General features: G+C 50.2%; 1 protein-coding gene across 3 annotated transcripts in view; it reads right to left on the bottom strand.

Moving 5' to 3' along the window:
* Positions 1 to 18,894, bottom strand: part of IL6R (interleukin 6 receptor) — a 47,202-nt gene that overhangs the window by 15,184 nt on the left and 13,124 nt on the right. For all 3 annotated transcript variants that reach the window (XR_011234582.1, XM_069480527.1, XM_069480528.1), the window contains exons 2-6: positions 12,146 to 12,394; positions 10,997 to 11,123; positions 7,645 to 7,826; positions 7,180 to 7,346; positions 6,575 to 6,716 (exon numbers count right to left, since the gene is read on the bottom strand). Coding sequence is in view for 2 of the 3 variants with exons in the window: in XM_069480527.1 (XP_069336628.1) it covers positions 6,575 to 6,716; positions 7,180 to 7,346; positions 7,645 to 7,826; positions 10,997 to 11,123; positions 12,146 to 12,394 (867 nt within the window). In the remaining variant the exon portion in view is untranslated. The remainder of the gene's footprint in view (positions 1 to 6,574; positions 6,717 to 7,179; positions 7,347 to 7,644; positions 7,827 to 10,996; positions 11,124 to 12,145; positions 12,395 to 18,894) is intronic.

Raw genomic sequence — 18,894 nt, forward strand, 5'->3', positions numbered from 1 at the left:
AGAAAGATGCCTGTAGCAGTGGCGTGGAGGAAACAGGGTGTGTGCACAGCAACGGCAGGAGATCAGTTAGGAGTGCTGACTGTAAGCGTCCACTGAGACGTGACAAAAGCCTGAACTAAGATTTTTGAGATATTTGTCATGATGTCCAGGCTCCTGGCTCAGGCAGCAGGGCGGTTTGGGAGGAGTGGCAATGTGCTGCGTTCGGGTCATGCCGACAGAGTATGTGGCATAGGAGGGAGGACCTGGGCAGAAGTCTGGGCCGAGAGAAGATACGAATCCAGAGCTCAAGAGGCGGGCTCGGCAGGAGACATGGGTGAAAAATAGTCATGCTGGCATTTCCCACACATTTACCATGCACCAGGCTCTGTGCTAAGCCTTCCCCATCTTGTTGAAACCTCACTACTCTATGGGGCAAGGGTTTTGGTTGTGGTGGGGTTTTGAAGCAGCCATTATTATTCCCACTTGACAAATAAGCAGTCCACGGCCATACCACCCTAAACGCACCCAATCTCGTCTGATCTCGGGAGCTAAGCAGGGTCGGGCCTGGTTAGGACTTGGCTGAGAGACAAATAAGCAAACGGAGGCTCAGATAGGCACTTCCCCAAGGTCATGCTAGTAAGGGGCAGGCCAGTGACTAGATCCAAGGCTGCCTGACTCCAGAGCTAGTGCCCCACACAAAGTGGTACGAAGTGGGAGGTGACACGGTGGAGGTGGGCGGGGCCCCCAGTGGACTGGGAAGTTAAAGAAAGCTGCAGAAAACAGTGGATGTCACATGGAGGGGTGAACACTGCAAGGCTGCTCCAGAAATGTGTGACCAAGACACTTTTACCACAAAACGTCCCACTTGGGGGTGCTGAGGAGAGGAATAAAACAAAGTCCCCCAGAATGGACGGCTGAAGGAGTTTAGAAGATAATAAGGAGCTGCAGAGACCTAGGCCAAGGGACCTCCCCCTTCCCCACCTGGAGGGTCCCCAGCCCTGGCTTCAGGGCACCCCCTCAGGTGCAAATGCAAACCTCTAGCACCTCCTCCAATCGGTATAATTCCATCCTTGGGGAATACTAGAGGGAGTTAAAGGGATTATTTATAAGGAGTAAAAACTAACCCCCTTATGCCTAATGGGCTTTTCCCAGTCACTTTGCCCCTCACTGTCTTTGTAAAGGGGTCCTTGGGGGCCCCCAGACTCAATGGCAGCACAATCAGGGAGAACTCCTAGGGAGAAAGCTGCCCTGTGCACAGGTAACCTCTGCTTCTTAAGGGCACCGGCCTGTCTTTCCTGCCCTGCACAATTTCAATGAACCACTGCCACAGTTGCCAACAACAGTGACCTGGCCTTGCTGGCGGAAGCAGGGACCCCACGATGGTGTGACTCTGGGCTCTAGCCTTCAAACAGAAGGCTGTGCTGAGGCCCCAGCCTCAAGGGGGCAGCACCTGCTGAAGTCCAGGCTCCCGAGACCCTCTCCACAGCCCTCCACCCCATTCCTACAGGGGCCCACCGAGGCTGGCCTCCACCTGCCCCACTCGGACCTCCCATGCACACACCTGTGCCCCAGCCTCAGCGCGCAGCCCCCGTCACCCCGCCTTGCACAGCGCCATGCCTCTGCACCTGCTGTTCTCTCAGCCCACAAGCCCTATTATCTATCTGGGACACTCCTACACATCCTTTGAGACACAACTCAGTTGTCACTTCCTCCATGAAGCTTTTCCTGCTTTCTCTAAACTGTCCCGACGAACTGCCTGTTCCACAGCCTTACTGTGCTACGTTACAATGGGGCGCTCCTCTTCCTGGCCCTCAGCACATACTAAAATCACCAGGAAGCTTTCTCAAACTACCCACTCCGCTTCCCCTCCAGGTTCCAACTCAGGGGGCCCAGGATGGCATCTAGGCTAGCAATTCTGGGATTCCCATAGCCCCACTCTCCTCATCCCCAAAACCAACATGGCCTGTAATTGCTAATCCTCTTACATTTGCAGTACGCTTTATCATGTCATCAGGCCCACAAAAACTCTCTGAAGGCGACAAGATGGGTCATATCATCCCTACTTTACAGATGACAAGACTGAGTCTCTGAGAGGTGAAGGAACTTCACCAATGTCATACAACCCAATTCCCAGGTCCAGTGTGCTTCCCGTGACCTCTGTCTCCCAGAGGTCACCACCCGTACACCTAGGCTGGGAGGTAGGGGCATCCTGTCTGTCTGGGCTTTGAGAACTGAAGGGCCCTGGGGTCGGGAAGCCCATTGGTACAGTATCTAGTGCACTGACATGTCGCAACCAGCTGGACAACTCCACTGTCAGTAAAACACACCTCACCTAGTGTTCTAACCTCTCCCGTATTTTCCAGAACTGTTTCCCAATTTCCAGCCTAAATCCCTCTTGCATCAAAATCATCCCAAGTTCCCCTTGCTCTGCCCTCAGCAGAGAGGGGACCAGCAGGTTTCTTTCTTGGTCATACTCACCACTGGGGTTTTGAAGATTTCCCCTGCCCCGAACCACACACGTATAGGATGGAGAGCTCATTCTCCAGCCGCTTATGTGAGAACAGAAGCCAAATGCTCTGTCTGAGCTCACGTGGCCACTCCAACAGGTCACAGAAACACAGTGACCCGAGGCTGAAAAAGGGAGACTGTACCCAGTGCTGACCAGACAGCCCCCACTACACCATCTTCCACTAGAGGGAAGACGTCAGCAATTTAAAGAGGGGCATCTACAATTGAGACCAGATTGAGAAACCCACAATTGAGAAATCCACAAACCAATCAAACAACAGCCTGGGAAGAGGAGCTCAAGCAGATGCAGATCCTCCAGGAACTCCACAAGAATTCAGAGAACAAACTAGGAGACATGTCATAGGTTACCCCAGCGGACAGAGCAAAGGTCCAGGAGGCCAGACTTGAATTCACACAAGAAAGAATAGATGAATAGATATTTCTCCAAAGAAGATCTACAAATGGCCAATAAACGCATGAAAAGATGCTCAACATCATTGATCATTAGGGAAATGCAAATCAAAATCACAATGAGGTAACACTTCACATCCATTTAGATAACTATTATCAAGAAACAAAAACAAGGCCAGGTGCGGTGGCTCACGCCTGTAATCCTAGCACTCTGGGAGGCCAAGGCGGGAGGATCGTTTGAGCTCAGGAGTTCGAGACCAGTCTGAGCAAGAGCAAGACCCCATCTCCACTAAAAAATAGAAAGAAATTATCTGGATAACTAAAAATATATAGAAAAAAAAATTAGCCAGGCATGGTGGCGCATGCCTGTAGTCTCAGCTACTCAGGAGGCTGAGGCAGAAGGATTGCTTAAACCCAGGAGTTTGAGGTTGCTGTGAGCTAGGCTGACGCCACAGCACTCTAGCCAGGGCAAAAGAGCAAGACTTTGTCTCAAAAAAAAAAAAAGAAACAAAAACAAAAACAGAAAATAATAAGTGTTGGCAAGGATATGGAGACATCAGAACCCTTATACATTCTGGTGTGAATGTAAAATAGTGCAACTACTGTGGAAAACCGTATGGCAGTTCCTCAAAACATTAAAAATAGAATTATACTTCTGGTATATACACAAAAGAACTGAAAACAGGAACTTGAACAGCTATTTGCACAGCCATGCTCATAGCAGCATTATTCACAATAACCAAAAGGTAGAAGCAACTCTAGTGTCTATTGATGGATATATCTGTGTGCAATGGAATATTACTCAGCCTTAAAAAGGGAGGTAATTCTGGCCAGGTGTAGTGGCTGGCGCCTGTAATCCTAGCACTTTGGGAGGCCAAGGCAGAAGGATTGCTTGAGGCCAAGAGTTTAAGAGTTCAAAATCAGCCTGAGCAAGAGCAAGACCCTGTCTCTACAAAAAATAGAAAAATTGGCCAGGCATAGTGGTATATGTCTATAGTTCCAGCTACTCACGAGGCTAAGGCAGGAGGATCGCTTGAGCCCAGGAGTTTGAGGTTGCAGTGAGCTATGATGACACCACTGCACTCTAGCCCATGTGACAGAGTGAGACTCGATCTCCAAAAAAAAAAAAAAGGGAGGAAATTCTGACGTGTTAAAATATGAATGAACCTTATGAACCTTGAAGAAGACACTATGCTAAGTGAAACAAGCCAGTCTCCAGAAGAAAAATACTGTCTGATTCCACGTATTTGAAGAACCCAGAGTAGTCAAACTCATAGACACAAAGAATAGAATGGCAGTTGCCAGGGCCTGGGGGAAGGGGTGAGTGAATGAGGAGTTGTTGTTTAACAGATTCAGAGTTTCAGTTTTGCAAGATGAAAAAAGTTCTGAAGAAGGAAATTGGTGATGGTCGCACAGCAATGTGAATGTACTTAATGCCCCACAACTTTACACTTAAAAATAGTGTAAATGGTAAATGTTATGTATATTTTACTACAATTAAAATTTTTTTAAAAGAAGAAACTTTCTAACAAAATGGGAGTCCTTAAAGTTGCTTATGGCTATTTAAACTAAGTGGCTGGGATAAAAGGTAAAACTAGTGTTAGCATGTATCTGGAACATATCCTCTGCGCGATGTTAAAGCTGATTTTTTTGCCCTTTGCAAAGGCACCCAAGACCATACTGATGTTCAGCATTCAGATAATGAGTGTGCTTGGGCTCAAAGTGTATACAAATCAAAGAAAACCATGGACAGGTCAACACAATCTACCCTGAAGGATATACTGATCTATTTAAATGGTCTCCCCAAGTAAGATATAGTAGTTAGGCCCTCACCTTCTTGTCCAGGTCTTAGCAGGAAATAAGCTTTTGAAAAGAGGGTCCAATAGAAAGCTGTCTCCTGCTATTTTATTTATTTTTTTTTTTTTTCTTTTTAGACAGAGTCTCACTCTGTCGCCAGGGCTAGAGTGAGTGCTGTGGCGTCAGCCTAGCTCACAGCAACCTCAAACTCCTGGGCTCAAGCAATCCTTCTGCCTCAGCCTCCCAAGTAGCTGGGACTACAGGCATGCACCACCATGCCCGGCTAATTTTTCTATATATTTTTAGTTGTCCAGCTAATTTCTTTCTATTTTTAGTAGAGACGGGGTCACGCTCTTGCTCAGGCTGGTCTCGAACTCCTGAGCTCAAACAATCCACCCACCTCGGCCTCCCAGAGTGCTAGGATTACAGGCGTGAGCCACCGTGCCTGGCCTCTCCTGCTCTTGATGAATGGGGAAAGTACCAACAAAGATCTGAGCCTGCGCTTAATAGTGTATGCATCCAGCTAGGAAGACACGCTAAGCCCCAAGCCCACTCCTCTGGCTCCCTCCAGCACAGGAAAGACAAGGGACAAGGACCCCACAGTACAAAGCCAGGGAGGAGGAAGAGCCATCATACCACACCATCCAATCTGGGGGAAGAATGTGCAGCCTCTATGTAAGTCTTCTCCCTGGGGCCCAGGCTGGGAGAAAGTGGCAGAGGTGGGGATGAGACTGATGTCATTTCTACCTTTTCCTTTCTAGCCATACTCAATAAATGGATATCTTACTCTCTTTTTTAATTGCCAAGTATATAAGAATGATTAATTTGGTTCAACTATGCCACACACAAGGCTAGAGAGATTTGACCCTGCAGTGAGGCTGGAAGCCATTCTACAATAAGAACACAAGGAACAACCAGGTGTGGTGGCGCATGCCTGTAGTCCCAGCTACTCAGGAGGCTGAGGCGAGAGGATCGCTTGAGCCCAGGAGTTCAAGGCTACAATGAGCTATGATGACACCACTGCACTCCAGCCTGGGTGACAGAGTGAAACCCTGTCTCTTAATAATAATCATCATCATCCTCAAAAGGTAATTATTGGCCGGGCGCGGTGGCTCACGCCTTTAATCCTAGCACTCTGGGAGGCCAAGGTGGGTGGATTGTTTGAGCTCAGGCGTTCGAGACCAGCCTGAGCAAGAGTGAGACCCTGTCTCTACTAAAAAAATACAAAGAACTTAGCTGGACAACTAAAAATACATAGAAAAAAACTAGCCGGGCATGGTGGTGGATGCCTGTAGTCCCAGCCACTCAGGAGGCTGAGGCAGAAGGATTGCTTCAGTCCAGGAGTTTGAGGTTGTTGTGAGCTAGGCTGGTGCCACGGCACTCACTCTAGCCCGGGCAACAGAGTGAGACTCTGTCTCAAAAAAAAAAAAAAAAAAAAGGTAATTATTATTACCTTAATAATCTTTTTAAAAACCAAAAGCACTAAAAGGAGTCATAGATTAAATATACCAACAATTCTTTACGGCTCCTCCATTCAGTTGTGGAGCGATTCCCCACATCGCCTGCCCTGAGTTTGGGCTGGCTCCCCGAAGGTGAGAAGCCACGGGGAGAACCCAGGCTTCCGGCCACCAGCCAGCACCACCCTCAGACGTGTGAGTGAAGCCACCTCGGACCAGCCAGACCCGATGGCAACTGTGTTAGAGATCCAGGCGAGCCCCGCAGAAGGGCTGCTTAGCTGACTTATTCTCAGAATCTCAAGGAGATAAATGGTTGCCATTTTAAGCCATTAGTTTTGAGATGACCTGTCACATCACAATAGACAATGAATAGAGTAACAAAGCTGAAACATCCCTTTCTTCCTCCGCACCCACCACAGTACCTATCCAAGGGATGCCTTTGACCTCGGGGCTCCACTGGCTCCATGATCCTTGCTGAAACTCCTCCTGGGCCCGAAGCTGCACCACGTGACTCATGCCGATCCAGGCGTCGTGGATGACACAGTGATACTGCAAATCCTTCATCTGAGGGCGGGAGGAACAGTGGCTCTGGGCAGGGGCCCTGGAGTGGCACAGCTTAGGCAGCTCCCCAGGGGGATGGCACCTTTGCCACCCCCGTCCTTAAGCTGGCAGAGAACTCCAAAGGCTCACCCCACCCTGGAGGTGCAGAGCAAGATGGGGCTGCCCTCAGGGCCACCACAGGCTGCACCCGACCCATGCACCAAAGGCTCCTGCAAGCCCAGAGATCTGCCAGGGAGGACGCTCCTTCTCACAGAAGGGCCTGTGACAAGCAGCTTGGCCTGGCATTGCTATTCTCATTTTATAAATGACACAACCAAGGCTCAGAAAGGTTGAAAGGCTTATCGAAGACCATTCAGGACCTAGAGCAAAGCAGGACCTAGAGCCCATTTTTTGCTTTCTAGTACCCTTCTACCACTCCCAAGTGTCTAGGGACACTTTTCTGTCCAGAAGTAAAAGATGAATTTACCATGCGTGTTGTGAATGTCTTTGACCGTTCCGCCCGGTATCGGAGCTCAAACCGTAGCCTGTAGAAAGATGTGTTCCAGGAGTAGGGGTCTCGCCAGGTGACATTGAGCCAGCGGGGGCGTCCGGCCACGGCCTTAACTGTGATGTTGGCAGGTGGGTCGGGCTGCACTGTGGGAAAGGGAGCATGGCCCCTATGCAGCAGCAAACAGCGTGCAGAGGACAGGCCCTTGCAGACTCTGCAGGCCCCAGAGGTCCAGGCAGGACCCCACCCCGGCCCCGGACTCTCCCGTGCACGTCTTGCCAGGGCCCTCGTCCGCCCCTGTCAGACATCCCGGCAAGTAATGCCCAAAGGCACCAGCTCACCAAACCCCTCAACCACCCCTCCTCTGCCCCTCCAAGAAGTCGATAAGGAGTATTAAATTAAAAGAGAAGGAAACAGCTGGCGGGTGGGGAAGAGCTTACGTACGGACGCCATAACCCTCAAACGTGTGGGCGAGGCTGGACTTGCTCCCAACACTGCTGGCGACACACAGGGACACTATGTGGAAAGAGTTGTCTCCCTCCGGGACTTTCAACTGGCAGGAGAACTTCTGGGACTCTTGAGAATACTGGCACGGCACCAGGAATTCTTCCACCGGACTGTAGTAACTGTTGGACACAAATCAAGGGCAGGGCTCGCCTATCAGTCTCTGCACTTATTCAAGAGGGGAAAGAAGGTCAGGCTCTGACGTCTCACCCTGGGGTGGCATCCCAGCTCCAGACTACTAGCTCGTCTTAGCTTTTCTGATTTTGAGTAAGTTATTCACCTTCTGAGTCTGCTTTCTCGTTTGAAAATGGGAATATTAATAGTGCCTACCTCATAGGGGTTCTGTGAAGATTAATTGAAAAATATGTGTAAAATTTAGGGACAAGGAAACTAGCTGGATTTACACATATATGTAAAACATCTAGCCTAGCGCCTGGCACAGAGGGGTGGGAGGTGCTGGCCGGGAGGGCCCAGCGGGTCCCTGAGGCATCCGCTAGGGGCAAGCTCTGGCTTCCTGCCAGGGCCTGTGCCCCTGTGCTGTGGAGGATGCAGAAATAGATCAAGAGAGGCCCCACCCTGGCCTCAAGGCACTCACAAAAAAGATCTGCCCTCAGATGACTGGAGACCGAATAGAAATGCCATTCCAGAAACACAAAGCGCTAGCGGGGTTCTGGTAGGCGAGTCCAGAAAAGACTTCTGGATGACAGGACATTCGAGGTGAGTCAGACACCATGCCACCTGCCCAGGAACCCTGAGACTTCACCCTTTTATGACGCATGTGGGCATGTGAGGCCATGTGAGGCCACGTCAGCACCTGCCCTGCCGCTGGGGTGACAAGTCACACACCTCTGACTCAGGTTTGAATCCTGGACCTGAGCTGAGGCCAGCACATGGGACAAACTCTTTGCTTCTGAGAAGCCTACCCCAACACCACCCAGCCCTCCATGCACCCAACGCTGAGAAGGCAGGGTACCCCGGCCGTGGTGTTTGAGGCCAGGGCCTGGGTCTTGTTGGTCTGCGTCTCTCCCACAGCCTCAGCGCAGCACAGCGCCCAGCCCAGGGCAGACGCCAAGCTCACCGCAGGCCTGTGAACGAATGAGTGAGCAAGGCTGGGCCTCAGCATGTGCTGGGGTCCCTGACGCTACCCTTACTGTCCTCATTTCAAAGGTTCCCAGCACCGTGCTGACTCTTCAAAGCAGAGGGAAGCGCTGAGGTTGCTGGCAGCAGAGAACATCTGTTCTCTCCCACTCTCAATGTCAACAATGCTGCTGTCTAGGCGAAGTGTCAGAAATGAACAACCTTTCCACGGGCTGGTCTGGGACGCTGCGTACCACTGTGTCTGTCCTGTCTAACCCCGTCTATGGATAAAGGCCTTCTAGGTCCCAAAGGAGGTATACCCAGTGTCGGGTTGTGAGGCTTTTCTGGTCTTCCCGACTTGGAGTGTGAGACAGCGCTTTGCAAGGCAACTGCGTCATTCACAGAGGGGTAATCTACACGTTTCAGCACAGAGGATAGGACGAATTTCTGCTAGGCCACCTAGCCACTCTGAGGAGACAGATTTTTTTTCCTGCTTTATTCTCAGTTTTGCTTTCTGAGCTTTCAGTTACCTGTGGTCAACCATGGTCTGAAAATATTAAATGGAAAATTCCAAAAATAATTAATTCATAAGTTTTAAATTGCACACCATTCTGAATAGCATGATGAAATCTCGCACCATCCTGCTCTGTTCTGCCTCGGACATGAATCAGTCCTTTGTCCAGCATGTCCATGCTGCACACGCCACCTGCCCACCTGTCATGAACATTGACATCGCCGTGGCTCCGTGATCCAGGGTCAATGGTAGCCTAATGCTACTCCGCAATGCCCACATCACTTCATCTCGTCATGTAGGCACTTTATCATCTCACGTCATCACAGGAAGGGTGAGTACAGTGCAATAAGACATTTTCTTTTTTTTTGAGACAGAGTCTCGCTCTGTTGCCCGGGCTAGAGTGTGTGCCGTGGCATCAGCTTAGCTCACAGCAACCTCAAACTCCTGGGCTTAAGCAATCCTTCTGCCTCAGCCTCCCGAGTAGCTGGGACTACAGGCATGCGCCACCATGCCCGGCTAATTTTTTTCTATACATATTTTTAGTTGGCCAGATAATTTCTTTCTATTTTTTTTTTTAGTAGAGACGGGGTCTCGCTCTCGCTCAGGCTGGTCTCGAACTCCTGAGCTCCAGCGATCCGCTCGCCTCGGCCTCCCAGAGTGCTAGGATTACAGGCGTGAGCCACCGCGCCCGGCCAATAAGACATTTTCAAAGAGGGTGAGAGACCACATTCACACAGCTTCTATCACAATTCATTGTTATAATTGTTCTATTTTATTATTGGTTATTGTCGTTAATCTCTTACTGTGCCTAATTTATAAATTAAACTTTACCATAGACATGTATGTATAGGAAAAAAACAGTATATATAGGGTTCAGTACTATTCGAAGTTTCAGACATCCACTGGGGGTCTTGGAACGTGTCCCCCTTGGATAAGAGGGGACTACTGTACTCTGATGACTGACAGCTAGAACGGTTACAAACATCTGGGCTAAGGAGACCTCGGCTCAGGGATGGAGACAGGCAAACTGCAGAGGTGCATTTGTTTTCAGCATCTGCCATCTCCTCTACGTCCGTGCCCGAATCCATCCCAGCGCCACCCCCCCACACACACTTTATGCCGGCTTCTGGTGGGGTGCAGGGGCCTGGCAGGGCCCCTAGGCAGGCGTGACTCCCGCTGCTCCCCCCCTCCCCCCTTTATCCTGGAGATAGGCTGATATGCTCACAGGGTCCAGACACTGATAATGGGCTATCTGTGCTTGCCACTCCCAGGGACATTTGCATCTTTTTCAGAGCCAACGCCCAAAACCTTTGGACTCTGAATGAAATCAGACAGGCTGGGATCGGATTCCCAGCAGAGCCACTTACTGGCTAGATGACCTAAACCAAGTAAATCTATCTCCTGAACCTCAGTTTCTCCATCTGTTAACCGAGGAAAATAACGCCCACTTCCCACAGCTGTTGGGATAGCTAAGTCAATAGGACGCAGTTCCAAGCACAGTGGCCAGCATGGCTTGGGTGGGGGGTGGCAGTCAAAGAAGTCTCAGTTCCCTACCTCGTTCCCTCCTCCTCCTCCCAAAGGAATAACTTTGTAATAACGACATTCTGGAATCACTGGCTGGCCAGTGATTGGCCACTTGGTTCCTCTGGGGCCGTAAGCGGGGAGCTGACGTAAACGCACAGTCCAGCCCAAGACACTTACAACTTCTTCACCAGCAGCACAGCCTTGGTCGTCGGGGAGGGGGGGATCCGAGGACTCCAGTCACAAACAACTCTGCTGAGGGGGCTCCTCCGCAAGCAGGAGACCCCGAGGGGCTCCTCGGGAGGAACTGGAAGGAGAGCACACAGGTGTGAGGAGGCTGGCAGGGAGCTGGAGCACAGCCCCCTTCCGAGGGGAGCACTGGGCTCAGCCCCTCGGCCCAGCCCTAGAGCCAGTCTTGACCCAGGACCTGTGGCCAAACTCAGCCACACATGGATATAATTGTAGCTGGGAAGTTAAAGGTCACCGAAGTCCTTGTGTTGGCTGAGAAGCAGATTCTAGATAAGGAAAGGGAAGCACCCCAGGCCACTTATCTAAAGGGGAGGGAGGAGGATAAAAAAAAGAGAGCTTTGAAGTCACACAGACCGGGCTGTGTGGCCTTGGGCAAGTCCCAGACTCTCTTCAGTTTCCTTATCTGTAAAATTACCTGATTATAATGACAGTGATAATAATAACAATACTGCTTCCCCTCCACCCCCCAACAGGGATGGGAGGATTGACTCCTGGAGAGACAAGGAAGAAAGTGCCTTAGCTCAGGGCTTGGCACACAAGGCCTCGGCTCTACGAAATTTTTTATCTAGATGTGAGGGAGCCAAGAACCTGCTAAGTCTAAAAATAAGAAGAGCTCATTTGAGAGCTCAGTATGTGCTATGCAGAGTTTTCAGCCCTGTGTGTGTGATACACACATATACATTCATGCATATTTATTCTTTGCAACAACTCTAAGATAAGGTAATAAAATTAACCGTACTTTGCCAAAGAGGAAACCAAGGGGCAGAGAAGTTAAGCTGTATGCGAAGGAGCAGGATTCCGGCCCAGGCTGCCTGGCCCCCGGCCCCAGGCTGTTACCAGTCCACCACAAGCCCGCGCTCACAAGGCCAGCCAGACAGCACTGTGCCTCAGCCAGATGCCCCACCCAGCAGGATCTGCGCCTGCTCTCCCCGGCAGACATCTGCCGGCCTCTTCCCGAAATTCTTGGGCCAAGGAAATACCAGGCATTTAAAGGGTCAGGCAGGGACTCTCTCTGGAATGCACAGAGCCTCGGGCTGGAGCCGCCCCGGGAGCGTATCTGGGAGCCGAGGCACAACTCACCATCCACCAGCAAGTGCACAGAGCCCACGGGGTGGCCGGCCTGGTAGCACGTGTAGTTTCCAGAGTCACCGAGCTGCACCGACCTTAGAAGCAGCCTCCTTCCCGCACCAGCCCATGTGTTGTTGTGTGAGCCCACAACGGGATTCCTGAGCACCCAGTCAATGGTGGCATTGTCTTCCGGTTCTGCCCCTGGGCAGGTCAGGGTAACGCTGTTCCCCGGCAGGCTGGTCACCACATCACTCGCCACCTCTGGAGAGGGAGAAGACACTCAGTAAACCCACACCAACCCGAAAAGGGGCTTCGTTCTGAGCTGGGAAGCCACAAGAGGCCTCAGTACTAAGCAGGAACCGGTCCAGGCAGCGGCTTCCCAGTGGCCTCAGCAACCTGGCCCTCTCCACCCAGCTGCCTGCGTGGAGTGTATTTGCCAATTCCGTGTCTCTCTTCCCCTCAAGACTCCAAGCACCACAAGCATAGGCACCCTGTCTTGTCTGCTACAGTCCAGTGCCCGGAACGTTGCCTGGCACATGGCAGGGCCCCCTGAGCACCCCACGGATGTGTGAATGAATCAAGGAGTGCACATGGGAATGATGCCAGGCACCCAAGTGGGCTCCCAGGGTGCACAAGTACACAGGCATTCTCAGACTTACAGGGTCTTCAGGGTAGGATGCCTGTTTTACAGATGGTAACTGAGGCACAGAAGAATCAGGAGACTTGCCCAAGGTCACCAACACATCAGCGGCACAGCTGGGATGTGAACCAGGCCTTCGATTCTCTGTCCACGCTCCCTCCAGTACCCTACACCTACCTATTAAACCGCATAGGGCAATGCTGTTTGTATTCTAGGGACCAAATTAGAAGGTGAAAAAGAAAAACAAATGCATTCCCCGCTCACTGAAAAAAATTGTGTGCTATTCTATTATTCAAGGAAAAGGAGATTGAATATTAAAGAAACAAGTAAAAAAAATTTTTGAGTACAGGTTATACATTGATAAAATCTAAGATAAAAATTAGCCCAACCACCTTGAACTCATTTATTAACCAATCTATTAAATTAGTCCGACCAGCTGAGGGAACAGAGGCCAGGGAACACAACCAGTTTTCATGTTAAGCACACTTGAGCCTTCAAAGCAAAGGCATAACCATCTATCAGCAAGCAGCAGCGATCAATCTGGCCAAAGATGTTGGAAAGCCCAGCAGCTGCCTGAGTGCCGGACCCCACGCCCCACCCACGCTCCTGGGACTGAGCACTAGCACAAGTGTCTCTCCATGGCCTGCAAAGTCTTCTTGCTTGGGACGAGGTGTCTTTATCTCATGCTTGGTGGACTGTCCTTCCTCCCATCCAATCCAAGGTGGCTGTCGGAGAGGAGGGAGTAAGGATCAGTGACTCCGAGGCAGATTAATACTCCTACAGCCAGGGGAGGCTGGCAGCCCAGACTGGCTACTGGCCACAGTCCAGAGACCAGGGACATAGGTATCAAAGGGGCAGAAACAGCTTCTGCCCGTCACTGGGCCCTGCCTGCCTATAGAGACGCCCTTCATTGTTCCTTCTCACTCTACCACTTGCAGCCAGAGTTCTCCGCTCTGAGACCTTCTACCCCGAGGCTGACAGAAAAAGGATAGACGCAAGGCCAGGGTGCAGTCAGTCATCTAAGGCTTTCTCTCTTCACCAGCCCTGGACTTTGGGTGAGAAAGCTGGTTGAACTGTCACCGTGCAGCCAGGCGAGTTTAGGCAGGTGCCTTAGACCCCTGTGGCCTCACTTCCCCCATGGTGGGCAAGGAAAGCCCTCCCTCTGTCCTGTGTTTGACAAACACTGGAGGAGGCCTCAGCCGCCAGGCACCAGTGAGGAAGCCACAATCAGGCATGAGAGAGACCCTGCCCTTGAGAGATGGAAGTTGCATTCGCTGCTGCAGGGCTAGGATAGAGCACACAGTTCACCCCAAACATCAGCGAAATCCAAGTCCCTAGACGTTGAAGTCCACTGAGGGCAATAAGAGGATTTCTGTGCCCAGAGGTCTTAAAACCATTATAAAAAGCCCTAACTACAGCACAGCTCCCACAAATAACCTTTGACAATGTATTTCTAACATTTCAAACATTGTCTTTCAATGTATTACATAATATTGAACACATGCAAATTAATATATGTAATGTACATAAAAGCTATAAAGCATAAAATACCCAGGGGCCCCCACCAACCTAAAAAAATAGCATGATCATTATCTCTGAAGCTCACTCTGGGCTTCCCCATCTTCCAGCTTCCCCACCTATACAGTGTTACATTTTGGGTTTATCACTCCCCTACTCTTAAAAAATAGGTTCACTGACCATGGATCCCTACGTTTTTCTTAACTTTTCTTGATTTTTGAGCTTTATATATATGGTTTGTATATAGTCTTTTGTTATGTGCTTTTTTTCATTCATATGTCTCTATGGTTTACATGTAGATACAGTTCATTCACTTTCCCTGCTATGTAATATTTCATTGTTCAGCCTTCTCATTCTCCCACTGAAGGAGGTTTGGGGTCATTTCCAGTGGTTTGCCATATCAAAAAGTGTGGCTATCAACTTTTTTTTTTTTTTGGAGACAGGGTCTTGCCACATTGCCCTGGCTGATCTCAAACTCTTGGGCTCAAGGGATCCTCCTGCCTCAGCTCCTGAATAGCTGAGATTACACACGCCCAGCTTCAACTTTCGTGTACGTGACTCGTGGTACACTTGCCAAGAACTTCCCTAAGAATGAAACTGCTGGTCTTGGCGTGTATGTGACGTGTCCCTTTCCTTCATAACTGAACACACAGTCCAATGTGTGTAAGTCCAATGAGCACCTGCTGGAGGCAGCAGCTTGCCACATCCAGTCCACGTATTGATTTCCACCTGTGCCTGAATGAGGTTATTTAGAAGATGCACTGACACTTCTAATCACTGTTTCAATATTTTCACTTTTCCATTTTGCACTTGATAAAGCAGCCGTAAGAATAAAACCTAACATGGACGTCGAGTTCATGCACAAATTACAACCTTGTAGGAACAAAGATGGAGACGCTGCCAAAAGAGAATTGTCTGCCGATACAATGCTTGCAACACCCCTCCACCGTCTGATGAGCAGACATCAGTATTCGCAAGGCAGGTTAGGAGCACCAGTTCACAATGGACACAAGTGCAGGTGGCATGAAAGTCCAAGGAAAGGGTTAAGGACCACGGACGGCTCATCTGCTCACTGGCACTTTCCCATGGCACAGTCCTCAACTATGTATAGGTCCCACCCATGACAAAAATGTAAGTTCCTGCTCTCCACTCATCAGAGAACTCAGTAGGTGCTTAATACATGTTTGTTTAATGTAGGGCACTTAAGAGATGCCCACAGGGACGGGGTCTCCACACTGAAAACTCCCAGGATTACCATTCACAGGTGACACAGGGGTCTAGGTGGTGCCCCCTCTTGTTGTGCAATGGGCAGACCCCACACTAGGATCAGAGGAACCAGCTTTTCACAACCAGGAGATGCCAAGGAAAGAAATTCGGAGTCTGGAACCAGAGGGAGCTCTCTCTTCTGCTTCTGCCTTTGCCAGTTCCAGAAAATATGTCTCTCTGGTCATTTCCCTCAGCCCAGTTCAGATGGAAGCTCTTGCCATGTTTAGTGGTCAGCTCGAACAATAGCAGGGGCTGTTCTGCTCCAGCACTCGCCAACAATGGCCAAAGTACTTGGGCAGCTCAGAGAAACACCAAATAAAAAGACTTGTTTTTTCTCTTCCACAAAAGCAGAGCTGCAGAGAGCAACATAATGGCCACTTCCTCTGCCAAGGAACTTGAGTAATGGTTTTCTGAATCTTTGAAACTGAGTCACTATTTTTTAATACGGAATGATTAATTATAAACCACCCATTGGCAAGTATTGCCTTGTCACAGCTCTGCTTCAAAATATATTTCTTCTAGAACCTGTAAACAACACTGTGTAAATTATGCTTTTAAAAACACTGTATGCAGGTCAGGTGCAGTGGCTCATGCCTGTAATCCCAGCACTCTGGGGGAGGCCAAGGTAAGAGGATTGCTTGAGCCCAGGAGTTCAAGACCAGTCTGGGCAACATAGCTAGATCCCATCTCTACAAAGAAATAAAAAAGAAATTAGCCAGGCATGGTGGTGCACACCTGTAGTCCCAGCTACTCAGGAGGCTGAGGCAGGAGGATCGCTTGAGCCCAGGAGTTTGGGGTTGCTGTGAGCTATGATGTCGCCACGCCACTCTAGCCCGGGCAACAGAGGGAGGCCCCATCTCAAAAATAAATAAACAAATAAATAAAAGCACTGTATGCAGAATGATCATAATAAATGCTCATAGAAGAAAGACCATCAGAGAATATACTTGCTATAAAGTCAGAATGGGCAGCACTGCCCCTCCCACCCACGTAGCCCTCTGCCTCCTGACCCAAATCTCTGAGTCAGCACCCACGACACCAGGTCTCAGTGGGGGAACCTTAGAGCATTTCCTTGAAGAAGAAGTGACATTCATGGAAGTGGCCTCCCAGTGCCTCTGCCCCCTCTCCAAATGATGGTACTAAAGATGATTTCTTTCTCTTCCTTTCATCTTTCTGTAGTTTTTGAATTTTCTATAAATTGCTCATATTACTTAATGAACAAACTATATATATATATTTTTTTTTTTAATAAATAAGCTACATGGCCTGGGTCTGAGTTCTTTTTTTTTTTTTTTTTTTTTGACTAGTCAAGTGCAGCAGTGAGAAGGGAGGGAAGTAGCAGAACAAGGAGTTCAATCTGTAACTGACTGTGAACAATCAAGTGAGATAACTCATTGCTTTCAGACCAGCCACAACTGAGTTCTTACTTCTAGGGAAGAGGAAGTAGGACAGAGCAATGGGCCCTGGGGGATAGGGGTGGGATGAGGGTGGCTTTTTCAGCACAAGCAGCTTCTGAGAGCACCTTCAGGCCAGAGAGTGCCCACCCACCCTTGTGCTCTGTGTTCTGCGCTGTCACTGTCACTGCCCCTGCGGCCCACCCTTCCCCTGCAGGCCTGATGAACACAGGACACCAGCTCTGGGCTCGGCCTTGATTCCTCCCCTCTGTCCCCATTTCTCTGTTCCCTGGGAGTCTGTCCCTAAGTAGGCCCCGGCCGAAAGAGAAGAACCAAAAGGGAGAGAGGCAGCAGAAACCAGGTGAGGAGCGGTGAGAGCAGTCCTGCCTGCGCCTGGGAGAGAGCCCCGGCCATTCGCACACTCCCGCCCGGGCCTGACAGCCTCGCACAGCAGGCCCTGGGAGAAGATGGGGGCGTGGGGGAGGCATGGCTGGTGCTGCGCACCCTGACATTTAGCAAACAGCACACAACTCAGCATCTACCAGTAATTGCTCAGCTATTTGAAGCCAGCTCTGCAAGCCTGTGCCTATCCCCCTGCTTAAGAAGTCAAGAATTTTTGTGCACCCATGATATGCAAGCCCAGAAGTCCCTAATCCAGGGGGAAAAACTGGCAGTTATCAAATATCTGCTACACACTGGCACTCCTGTCCACCTTTCCCATATAGCAACCTTGTTTAATCCGCACAAAACACTGCAGAGAACTTAAAACTACCTATAATACAGGCCACCCTGAGATAAGTGTCCCCAACAGGTGGAGGGAGGCAACACGGGGAATAAATCATTCTAAAAGGGGAAGACAGGCTTGCTTTGGACCTTGAGAAATAAGTGGGAGTTTGGTAAGTGGAGCCACAGGGAAGGGCATTCCATAAAGGGGGAACAGTAGCATATGCTAAGGCATTAAGAAGTCAAAGTCCACGTTGGGCACAGTGGCTCACGCCTATAATCCCAGCACTCTGCGAGGCTGAGGCAGGAGGACTGCTTGAGGCCAGGAATTCCAGACCAGCGTGAGGAAGAGCGAGACCCTGCCTCTACAAAAAATAGAAAAATTAGGCCGGGCATGGTAGCTCGTGCCTGTAATCTTAGCACTCTGGGAGGCCGAGGAGGGAGGATCCCTTTGAACTCAGGAGTTTGAGACCAGCCTGAGCAAGAGTTAGACCCCGTCTCTACTAAAAATAGAAGGAAATTAGCTGGACAACTAAAAATATATAGAAAAAATTAGCCGGGCATGGTGGCACATGCCTGTAGTCCCAGCTACTCGGGAGGCTGAGGCAAGAGGATTGCTTAAGCCCAGGAGTTGAAGGTTGCTGTGAGCTAGGCTGACGCCACAGCACTCTAGCCTGGGCAACAGAGCGAGACTCTGTCTCAAAAAAAAAAAAAAAGAAAAATTAGCCAGGTGTGGTGGCGTGCACCTGTAGTCCCAGCTACTTGGGAAGCTGAGGCAGGAAGACCCCTTGAGCCCAGGAGTTTGAGGTTGCAGTGAGCTGTGATGATGCCACTGCACTCTAGCCCAGGCAACAGAAACCGTCTCAAAAAAAAAGAAGTGAAAGTCCTGGGGAGGGCCAGTGTCCAGAGTATCTGAAACACAATAAAGGAGGTGGTGGGACCTATGGGAGAACATGGAGGGCGTAAGCACCCCCAAGGGGGCCAGACCTGACCCTGCAGGCAGAGGGAAGCCCCACCAAAGGTATGTACAGGCTCAGCGCCTTCCCACCTCTGACCCCCGCCCCCAGGACAGGCGCCCACACTGCTTCTTCCTTCTGTTTCTCTTCCAACCACCGTGAGGGTGAACCAACTGTCCCCCTCGCAGCTCCCAGTGCATCATAAAGCAGCAGAGAGGCAGGAGAGAGGAAGGGGCACCCAAGGACTGTGAGCCTTCTTTGTTC

Source organism: Eulemur rufifrons, chromosome 8 (assembly GCF_041146395.1).
Source record: "Eulemur rufifrons isolate Redbay chromosome 8, OSU_ERuf_1, whole genome shotgun sequence".
Lineage (NCBI taxonomy): Eukaryota > Metazoa > Chordata > Mammalia > Primates > Lemuridae > Eulemur > Eulemur rufifrons.